At 41.9% G+C, this 12,152-nt stretch overlaps 1 protein-coding gene across 1 annotated transcript in view; it reads left to right on the forward strand.

Moving 5' to 3' along the window:
• The first annotated feature begins 624 nt into the window (after positions 1 to 624).
• LOC124625433 (ATP-sensitive inward rectifier potassium channel 8-like) overlaps positions 625 to 12,152 on the forward strand; it is a 137,839-nt gene continuing 126,311 nt past the window's right edge. The window contains exon 1 of the mRNA XM_047149170.1: positions 625 to 755. Coding sequence (XP_047005126.1) covers positions 727 to 755 — 29 coding nt within the window. The 5' untranslated portion in view covers positions 625 to 726. The remainder of the gene's footprint in view (positions 756 to 12,152) is intronic.

Genomic DNA, 12,152 nt, shown 5'->3' on the forward strand with positions numbered 1-12,152 from the left:
CACAAAAGATTCTCTTTTAATTAATTCTAAAACGTTATCAGCGAAAATCTTTGACGCTTAATTAACATAGTAGGCACAAATGGAAGTCGACTAATGGTCTCAGTGATACTGCCAGACATTGCTGGTTGAGCGTGACGATTACGTTTCTTACTTTTGACGTTTAACATCCTTCGCCGATTACGGGCTACACAGAGCATGCGAGCAAAATATCCGCAACTCAACCTTATGAAACTGGATCTCCTGACACCCTAACTGTTTTGCTGCTAGACAGAACACACATTCTCACAGCGTGAATGTACTAGACTTAACGAAAAGCATAGTATCAATTACGTAACATTCTTTCTCCCCCTTTACTGGCGACTGCTTTGCTTATTCATCCGTTATCTGTACACAAGCACCACACTCAGTGCGATATCTTGAACAGTGCTGAAATTACGACCGTTTTAAATTACATCCAATTTCGTGACGATTCGTAGCTGTCGCGTGCCGCATGCACGTGAGAGTGTGGACAAAATTTATAGCGATCGCACGATGTGAGTTACTAATAACTGGTGGGACAGTTATAAAAGCTTTGTCTCGCAGCAGGACTGGCTGTCAGCTCCTCCGCAGAAGTGTTTGCTCAGATCGCCGCGAGGATGCGCCTAGGCAGGCTGTAGACGCCCACGGCGGCAGCCGGCGCTACTGAATTCGCAGTCGCTGGCGGGTAGTCGGCAGCTCGGGAGTGGCATGGAGGAGGACAGTGCTATAGTCATGAGGTGGGTGACCCAGATATTCAAGTGTGCCAAACACGTTTACACATAAAGGTGCTTCGATGCAAGAAATGTTCTGCGAGTTGCAATGCGCAAGCTAAAAATCGTATGCGGCATTTGTCACCAGTTCTGTGCTTTATAAATGCCAGAGATCCGTTTGGGAAACGTAGCACTCGTTTTGCAACTTAGCTAACATGCTGGCAGAGTGAAATTTTCACTCTGCTTTTCGCGAGCAAAGGTCCCGAGTTCTAGTCTCGGCCCGGCACGCAGTTTTAACCTGCCAGGAAGTTATCATAGTTAACATGCTGTTTGACAAGGAGTGTGAGACTCAGTAAGAGCAAAGCTTTTCCATCTCCAAGCGACCTTACAGGTCGGTGAGAATCGAATTTTCAGAGACGTCTAATTCTCGTACTCAGTTTTGATAGATGAGATTGCTATACCTTATTAACATATTTCACAAATACCTTCTTGATGTCGAACAAAATGTTTTGCCGCTAACTCTGCACCAGTGGTTTGACTGCTTATCCACTAATATCAGAGACAGGCTATTTAGGTGTAATCCTGTTGACTAATGATAGCTAGGTCAATATTGACGCGAAATCCGGTCTGTATGAGATCACGCTCAATACGTCCCAAAATACACTGGCGGACAATAAAAATGCCGCATCATCCAAGAATCAGCAGTATTAAAAAAAAAAGGTTACGTCATTCCTGGTTAATATAGGCACAAGCCAAGTATTTCAGATTCATGTCGTTACAGTCGCATCGCTGATCCAATTCTCTGCCCCCGCAATCCGCCAAAAAATAAAGGAGAATCGTCTTTGCGATCCAAGCTGTAACCGTATTCTTCACGCGAAAAAGCAAAATCAATTTATCATTTGAAGTATCTCTGAGGTTTTGCGTAGCAGATGGCTTCAATAAGATTCTCTGTTTCGTTGATGATATCTCTTGGTGTTCCAGCTTGTGAGTAAACCCATCACATGCGTTTTCAGTCAAGAAACAATCAAGAACGCTCTTGATCTGCAGAAAGATGGAAGAAGTGATGAAAAGGGCTGGGCAGAAGACAGGACACTTTTGTGGAACTGTAATGATTGCAAGCGTTTTTTACTTTCGTTTTTATCTGTTATTTTATGGCCTCACTACACAGGAGCGGGGAACGGGCTGATAATTTTCCAGCTCTTCAGCCAAGCGATTTTGAAAACAAATAGTATCTACAAACTTCAAAAATATAAAGTAAAGAGCATTAAGATGATTGCCATTTCACGATTTAATTTGAATGAGACGATTCTTTGATCATTTACATTAAAAGTAATAAGGAAACTTACATTGTTTACTGAAGAAGAAAAATATTGTGGTTATGCTGTTAGGGAGTTGCACAAGAGGGTAAATATTTGGGAAATAAATAGGTGGAATAATGGGCTATAGGAAGACGGTTATTCAGCAGTGTCCGAGTGGTCTGTCTGGAGTACTATGTGGAGATTTCAGATGGGGAGGGAAAGATGGGATGACATGGTCGTGTACGGAAATGAATGGAATAGCTTTGTCCTCTCCAGCCGCTCAGACATTGCATCTGCTGATGCTAAAATCCGCTACGTGTATTAATTTGATTCGCCTACGATATCCCTAAGTCCACAGCTCCACTTTTCCTACCATTCGTTTACTAAGACGTCAAAAAATGCAGATATATTGTCATTCATTCATCGTCATGTGTTAGTAAATGTAAACCAAGATTATCGAATCTTTTCAGATGAAGTAACACAGTGGCAACTTGTGATCAATAGCGGTACTCAAGCGGTTGTTTAACCTTATCCATGGCGTTCAGGGTCATATCCAAGAAGCGTGTCAGACCATTACAGTGGACAAACACTGGGCCTGACTGTCCCGAAATGTAAATACTTCCGACATAGAGTACCATTCAAGTGGTGCTGTAGTTGACAAATTCATTTAATTCCTTTAGCACATTAATGCCATTATACTGTATTTTGTCTCACACTATCATCGACAAACGTTCCAGGATACGTCTTCTCGGGGAGCTGCAAAACAATGTTTTTCGTCTTGTCCGTTTTTCAGACGTGTAACTAATTACGAGTGCGTCACTCATAAATGTTCTACGATGTCCCCCGGGGCTCATTTTCAATGAGCCCTAGATTTTAATCGATGCAGATGCACGTAACTTCTCAAAACACGTTGGTACTGAATCTGTTACTTCATGTTTGTGATCTGATTGCTTCATAAAATACCGGTTCTGTATCAGTAACAAAATCGGATGGCAAGAAATTTCGTTTTTGTGTTGCTATTAATTCCACGTAGCAACAGTCGCACTTTTTCACAATAGCCCGTTGTTCCTTCCTGAAGTATTTTTAGCTTTCTTTGCAGAAAGTCTACTCTCTAGGATTTTTACACTTCCCATTCATCTCATACAAAAAAGGTATTGGGAATACACAGAGCGATAGACAAACAAAAGCTTTTGAAATATGTACTGGTACGCCTTATTCAAAAGGTCTTTCTGCCCATTTGATCGCCTGGTGCCTTCACTATTTCAGGTCTCCAAACTACCCATTCATCTTCTCTGGTATTCTCACCCCCCCCCCCCCTCTTCCCCGTTTCAGTTAGTCGTTACCTAAAACTCCCTATCTCTCGGATTTTCCTGTGTTTACGCAATTTTTTTAGTTTTAATCTGTTGTTTATAGCCAATAAATTGTGGTCAGAATCCACATTTGGTTCTCACGTCTCTCTTCCACGTGTGCAACATCCTTTCGTGATTCTAAGCTTATATTCGTCTTATAAGATATGTAAAAAGAAATGGTTACCGGTAGTGGGCAGACAGGAATCCTAATCTATTCATCAACGACCTTTATACAGCTGTAATTTGACAGGGCGGTATCTTTTCCATTAAGCGGCGTCATAGGACTTTCCTTTTGAGAATGGGGAGGATATTACACTATTACTTTGTATCGAAATGATGAGATGCTACAGTCTCCTGTTGCATCTGCATGCCACAATTTTCAGCGAAATTTACCACGTCTGCCTTCAACGAGATGATGCGAAGTCGCAACTACAAAACTATCAACTAAAACTTTGCGAGAATATTTTTCAGTAACAGTGTCGCCTCACATTTCGGTGATATTTCTCCAGGCTCGCCAGATTTGTCTACATATTAATTTTTTTGTGTGGTTGCCTGTTTTATGTATCTATTAGGTATTAGAAACTAAGTTCATACAATCAGTCAGATTGTTTCCGACTGTTAGTCTATTGACTAATTCTTAAAGCTGCTAACACATAAATGCGTGATTGCTAACGCTCGACTTTCCTTGGTCTGCCTTTTCATTTTAGTAAACGTTGCCTTGTGCTTTCACTCACAGAAGTACCATATTCTTTCCTATAGCTTCCAGTCCCCATGCGACTCTCAACATACTCCATCTATAAGGGTTATGACTGCGCTGGAAGTGTACTTTTTTGCAGGGATAATGCTGATCAAGAAACCGACTAAACCGCAGTAGTATCGTCTGGCGCTTCTTTCTGCGTATCTTAAGTTCTCCAACACTGCTACCTATGATGTTATTGTCACTGCCGATGACTGTTTGTATAATCCAATCCTTTTGTGCGAACATTAGAGTTCGCTTCGTCAAATATTGACCCGCAGTGTATAATAATCCCATTGTTCTGCGGCTGCTCAAGAGCTCATGTTGTATACAATGTTTTGGTTGTCAGAAGTTGCTCCGTTACACAGAAGTGGTGTTATCTTTCAAGTTCGCACATTTTGTCCACAACTTTGACCTGTTAATACTACAGGTGACTGAGCTATCGACGACTAGTTTAAATAAATATATTGGTTATCGATGGAAATCACTTCTTTACGGAATGGTGGGTCGATATGAGTCGTATATTGCGGATTGCTTAAATGAAGGAATGATTAGTCACTTGGTCATATTTTAAATGTAGTTGACAGGCTCAAGCGGCGCAAATATAACGACGGTTCTGGAAAGCGTCAAATTCATGGCTCCAGGGTGCATTCGTAGCGCTTTATTTCGCATTCTATTAATTTGGGCGAATAGTGTTTGTAACGTCCATTCGTAGCATAGATACCCAAAACCAAAATATGGTCCGGCAGCGCTCTGTACATTTTAGTTACTGTGTTGCACAGTCAAATTCTATTTCAAGTAGGACACTTCACGAAGAATATTGGTTCATGTTCCAGTCTTTTCTACGATTTCTTTTATGCGCCTGATCCACTTACGTTCATTGTCTATTAATATTCCCCAGTAGTTTTACTGCCAGTTTGTACATCCCTACGTTAACGTCTTGGCGCATTCCTGTTCAATAATGTGTGAAGTAAATTAAGGGAACCGATTTGTCTACTGCAACCATAAGAGCTTTTGCAGGCATCCATCTGTGTAGACCACTGAGTGTTAAGTCAAGATTCTAGTACAAATTAAAATACCAAATTCATTAAGAAATTGGTGTTATTCCAGCTGGGACAATTCAACGAGTAATTGTGGACCTCAACGACAAAAATGACCGCATTACTTCACGTAGTTTTTGATGATTTACATTTCTATCTCTTAAAAAGCAAGTAATAATGATTGAGTTTCTTGCAGTGAAATATTTTTGCTATATTTGTGATGTTTATTTTGATTTATTCAAAAGATTTCTTTTCTTTATATACTGTAAAATTTTAAAGGCTAGCATTTCTCCAGATCACACACGATAACAGAATGCCATAGAGGTGGTATTCTTGTTAGAAGTCAGTTACATTCAAAAGTAAAGAACTTGACGTACTGTTATAAAATGTGACAGTTCTGACTTGTTCGTTTTGAGCGGTTCTCTTCGTATTGTAGAGAGCCTGCATAGCTTCAACCTAGAACTGAATATCACTTTGTCTGTTTGAGCTCAGCGACAGCATAATGCTTCTCTTTTTGTAAAATTTAACCTCCAAATCCCATCGCAATTAAAAAAAAATGTTAAGGTCGGTTTCCTTCCGCGTCCTTGTTCCATCCAAGGGCACAATCTTACTGAAGGGATCAGCCTGTAATTCGCATTGTGTGATTTTGATTACTGATGTATAATTACAAACCTGGTGACAAAATTAGGGTTTGAACCAACATTTCGCATAAACTCCTGCATTTTTTTCCACTTCTTAGCTCAGGAGAAAATGCAAGTGAATGGAATTAAAAAGACGGCAATTCAACTTGCAAACAAAGATAGCTTTTAAAGACTTTGTGAAAGCGTTATTTAAGTAAACTGAAAATTTGGACAATAATGAAAAGCAGTGGATATCTATTTTAGCAAGTTTATAAAAACTTCAAAAGCCTATACAAGGATCACAATATTTGCAGGCCAAACAAATATTAGTGAAATATTAATAAACACAAGACTTACACAAGGGTGCCCAATATCTACCTTGATGACATTATCCGAAATTGGAAGCAACCTTTACATAAATGTAGCAAAATATCAAGACACTGCACTTCTTATACACTGAAGCGCCAAATAAACTGATATAGGCATGCGTATTCAAAAACAGAGATATGCAAACAGGCAGAATACGGCGCTGCGGTCGGCAACGTCTGTATAAAACAAGCGTCTGGCGCAGTTATTAGATCGGTTTCTGCTGCTGCAATGGCACGTTATCAGGATTTAAATGAATTTGAATGTGATGATAGTCTGCGCACGAGCGATGGGGCAAAGCATCTCCGATGTAGCGATGAAGTGGGGAGTTTCCCGCAGACCATTTCATGAGTGTACTGTGAACATAAGAAATCAAGCAAAACATCAAATCTCTGACTTTACTGCACCCAGAAAAAAATCCTGCAAGAACGGGACCAACGACGGCTAAAGAGAATTGTTCAACGTGACAGAAGTGCAACCCTTCCATAAATTGCAGTAGATTTCAATGCTCGGCCATCAACAAGTGGCAGCGTGCGAACGAAGCATCATCGATATGGGCTTTCGTAGCCGAAGGTCCACTCGTGTACCTTTGATGACTGCATGACACAAAGCTTTACGCCTCGCCTGGGCCCATCAACACTGACGTTGGACTATTGATGACTGGAAACATGTTGCCAGCTCCGACGAGTCTCGTTTCAAATTATATCGAGCGGATGGACGTGTACGGGTATGGAGACAATCTCATGAATCCACGGACCCTGCATGTCAGAAGGGGATTGTTCAAGCTGGTGGAGGCTCTTTAATGGTGCAGAGCGTGTGCAGATGGAGTTATATGGGACCTCTGAGCCTGTCTGATCACCTGGATCCATTCATGTCCACTGTGATTTCCGACAGACTTCAGCAATTTCAGCAGGACAATGCGACAGCCCAAACGTCCAGAACTGCTACAGACTGGCTTACTTTCAACATGCATCTGTAAAACAAAGAGGCAACGAAGAGGCTGAAAACAAATGGTATCGAATACGAGCTCGAATATGGTTTTATCCCGAAATACGAGAATGTGGGCGAAACTGTAGAACATAAGCTAGTCTATAGGACACATTACAGGAAGCAAAATATTTCAGCGCTCTTAGCACGCTGTCTCCGGCGACCTGGAGATCGTCAATTATTTATAACTGCAGCCTTGTGATTGCGCTATTCACAGGGTGAATGTGCCAGTCAGCTTATACACAGCAGGATGATGTTCCATTAAATGGTTCACGCAGAATTACAACTTGATATTTGTATGCTATGCCCAACTATATATGTCCTTAAATGGCTGGCTTACACTGAGATGATATGAGCCTTAGGATCTACATCTACATCTACATTTATACTCCGCAAGCCACCAAACGGTGTTTGGCGGAGGGAACGTTACGTACCACTGTCATTACCTCCCTTTCCTGTTCCACTCGCGTATGGTTCGCGGGAAGTACGACTGCCGGAAAGCCTCCGTGCGCGCTCTAATCTCTCTAATTTTACATTCGTGATCTCCTCGGGAGATATAAGTAGGGGGAAGCAATATATTCGATACCTCATCCAGAAACGCACCCTCTCGAAACCTGGACAGCAAGCCACACCACGATGCAGAGCGCCTCTCTTGAAGAGTCTGCCACTTGAGTTTGCTAAACATCTCCGTAACGCTATCACGCTTACCAAATAACCCTGTGACGAAACGCGCCGCTCTTCTTTGGATCTTCTCTATCTCCTCTGTCAACCCGACCTGGTACGGATCCCACACTGATGAGCAATACTCAAGTACAGGTCGAACGAGTGTTTTGTAAGCCTCTTCCTTTGTTGGTGGACTACATTTTCTAAGGACTCTCCCAATGAATCTCAACATGGCATCCGCCTTACCAACAATTAATTTTATATGATCATTCCACTTCAAATCGTTCCGTACGCATATTCCCAGATATTTTACAGAAGTAACTGCTACCAATGTTTGTTCCGCTATCATATAATCATACAATAAAGGATAACGATATGCACATACACAGATGGCGGTAGTATCGTGTACACAACGTATAAAAGGAAAATGCACTGGCAGAGCTGTCATTTGTATTCAGGTGACTCATGTGTAAAGGTTTCTTGCGTGATTATGGCCGCACGACGAGAATGAAATTAGTTTGAATGCGGAGTGGTAGTTGGAACTAGAAGCTTGGGACAATCCATTTCGGAAATCATTAGAGAATTCAGTACTTTGAGATCCACAGCGTCAAGAGTGTGCAGAGAATACCAAATTTCAGGCATTACCTCTCACCACGGACAATGCAATGGCCGGCGGCCTTCACTTAACGACCGAGAGCAGCGGCGTTTGCGTAGAGTTGGCAGTGCTACCAGGCAAGCAATACTGCGTGAAATAACTGCAAAAATCAATGTGGGACGTACGACGTATCACTTACGACAGTGCGGCGAAATCTGGCGTTAATGACTACGGTAGCAGACGACTGACGCGAGTGCCTTTGCTAACAGCACGACATCGCCTGCAGCGCCTCTCCTGGTCTCGTGATCATATCGGTTGGATCCTAGATGACTGGAAAACCATGGCCTGTTCAGATGAGTTCCGATTTCAGTTGGTACGAGCTGATGGAAGGGTTCGTGTGTGGAGCAGACTCTACGAAGCCATAGACCCAAGTTGTCAACAAGGTACTGTGCAAGTTCGTAGTGGCTCCATAATGGTGTGGAATGGACTGGGTCCTCTTGTCCAACACAACCGATCATTAACTGGAAAGCCATTCGTGGACGTAATGTTCCCAAACAATGATGGAATTCTTATGGACGAAATGCGCCATGTCAGTTGTTCGCAATTAGTTTGAAGAACATTCTGGACGATTCGAGCGAATAATTTGACCACTCAGATCAGCAGACTTGAAACCGATGGAACATTTGTGGGACATAATCAAGAGGTCACTTCGTGCCCAAAATCCTGCACCAGAAACACTTTCGCAATTATAGACGGCTGTAGATGCAGCATGGCTCAATATTTCTGCAGGGTCCTTCCAACGAATTGCTGAGTCCATGCCACGTCGAGTTGCTGTACTACGCCAGGAATATGTAGGTCCGCCACAATATTAGAAGGTATTCCATGACTCTTGTCACCCCAGTGTATTCAAAGTTTAACACTGTGGCTCATTATGAATGAACAAATGCAGACAACTAATAGGCACATACTTTTTGTTTTACAAGAATTTCGAAGGGTGTGTATTCTTTAAGTGCCTAATCATCATAGAGACAGCATGGTGTATCACTGTGACACCGAACAAAGGACCAAATTAAGCAACAGAAACTTGTGGTTCAATACCGCCGAAAAAGATGAAAACCCAATCAACATCGAAAAAGGTTTAACTGAGTGTTTTTTGGACTTGCCATGGTGTGCTGCTAGCAGTTTAAGCCCACAAGGAGCAAACCGCCTCAGGAACATACTACCAAAGTCATCTGATCGGGCTGCAAGAAGCGTCGCGAGAAGCTGTCCAAGAGGCTTTTTTTGCTCCACGACATAGGCCCAGCTCATAAGGTGCAGGATGCAATCTTACAAGTTGCTTCTGTGGGCTACCAAACTTTGCGTCACCCCCGTATTCTCTTGACATGGTACACAAATTCATCCAGTTTCCTTGAATGAAGAAACCATTGCTTGGCAGACATTTCCATAATGGCGACTAGGTGATTTTCAGGGTGGAACGCTCCCTGAAGAGCCACAAAGCAGGCTTCTACAGCCATGGTCTCCGTCAAGTCATGTACCGCTGGAAGAAATTAAAGGTGAGTATGTAGAGGAACACTCACAATCTCAGCAAGCATCAAGGTCAAACTTCATTTTTCGAGGCCAAACTTCATGATTACCTCTCGTAAGGATGCTTTGAAGCGTTTCAGAAGTTCTATGTTGACAATATATTACATGTAGTCATATGAGTAAGAAGGAGCTTTGTATTAATTTTTATAAATTTTCGAGATTACTGACAAGAGTGAAATTGGATTAAAATTTGATGGTACTTCTTTATCTCCTTACTAATACAGAAAATTAACTCCAATATGTTTCAGTCAACCATAAAACGTCTCTGGTTAGACTGGTTACACAAACAACAATTTGTTTCTAATGGAACGAGAGGTTCGTCAAAAGCAGATCAGATAAGAAACGACACAACGTGGTAGATGCTAAGACTGGAACCAGCTGATGGTAAAATAGTGTATACACACACCGCTTGACCTTGTGCAAATACACCGCAGAACTGTCCAAAATAGTATTGGATCAAGGCAGGTGTGCAGATGCAATATTTATCGATTTCCGAAAAGCATTTGATTCAGTACCACAACTACAAATAGCAAAAGTACGATCATACTGGGTATCAAGCAAAATTTGTTACTGGATTGAGGACTTTTATTCTTTTTTGTAGGAAGGACACAACAAGTTATCTTGGGTGGAGAGTCATCGATAAGTGTAGAAGTACGGGGGCTGTTCATAAAATAAGGTCCGTTCGGTCGCGAAATGGAAGCCGCAGTGAAAATCCGATGAAGCTTCGCACAGATATGTTGGACAGTGTCTCTAGTATGCCCATCGATCGCGTCACGTCGCTCTTTTCAGTTCTGAGTGTATAGTCAGCAGGTAAAGAAGCGTAGCAAATTGTGTCTCCCGCCAAGTATGAGGGCCTGGTGAGAGATTTCGCCTGATGTCATGCAGTTCACATAACGTAACTTTCACGCATTTCCTTCTTCATGACAGTTCTCGGCAGCAATTTGCAGGGGCAATGAAGATACTACTGCAGCGTTTTCGATGGGAAGTGTTTGATCACCCACGAGACCGTCCGTAATTCGCTCCCTCTGAGTTTCATCTTTGCTTACATGAACTGCTGGCTATGAAGACAACATTCTGGCACAGACAACGAGTTGTAGACCAGCGTAGAGAATTGGCGCAAAGTACAAGCTGTTGCCTTCTACGATGAGAATACTGGAACGTTGGTTAAATGCTATGACAAATATCTAAATTGGAGCAATGACTATGTTGATAAGCAGATGGAAGGCGTAGCTCACTGTTGCAAATAAAACATTTTTGGATTTCATGGTGGTTTCCATTTCACGACCGATCGGACCTTACTTTCCGAATAGCCTTCGTGACTTTAAATGTGCTCCATGGAAGTATGTTGGGACCCTTGCTGTAACATGCTTGTTCATGACTTTGTCGACAATATTAACAGTAACATCAGACTTTTTGCAGGTGATGCAGTTACCTATAAGGAAGTTTTGTAAGCAAAAGCCTCCAGAAATATTCAGTCAGCTCTTGATAAAATTTCGAAGTGGTGCGAAGACTGGCAACTTACTTTAAATGTTCAAAAATATAAAATTGAGCTCTTCACACAACGAAAAAACTTAGAGATCTATCCTTTGACTATAACATCAGTGAGTTACCGTTGGAAGCGGTCAACTGATACAAATACCTGTGGAATGTGGAATGAAACGATAGCATGGGCTCAGTTGTAGGTCAAGCAATTGGCAGACTTCGGTTTATTGGTGCAATACTAGTAAAATGCAATCAGACTACAAAGAAGGATGCTTACAAATCATTCGTGTGACACATCGTAGAATAACGCTCAAAAGTGTGGGACACATACAGAATATAACTAACAGGAGATACTAAACGTATAAAGAGAATGGCAGCACGAATGGTCAGAGGTTTGTTTCACCCGTTGAAGAGTGCAGCAGAGATGCTGAAGAAACTGAGCTGGCAGACTCAAATTACGCTTTCTCAGGATTGTTTACGTTTATCTTTAAAATTTTCAAGAACTGGCTTTAAATGATGACTCAAGGAATATACTACAACCCAGTACATATCACTCGTGTAGGGATCGTGAGGAAAAGGTTACTTTAACTACAGCGCACACAGAGACATTTAAAGAGTCATTCTTCTCACGCTTCATGTGTGAATGGAAAGGGAAAAAGCCCTAATAACTAGTACAACGAGACTTTATTCTAGCACGCACTTCC

The sequence above is a fragment of the Schistocerca americana genome, chromosome 1 (genome assembly GCF_021461395.2).
Source record: "Schistocerca americana isolate TAMUIC-IGC-003095 chromosome 1, iqSchAmer2.1, whole genome shotgun sequence".
NCBI lineage: Eukaryota > Metazoa > Arthropoda > Insecta > Orthoptera > Acrididae > Schistocerca > Schistocerca americana.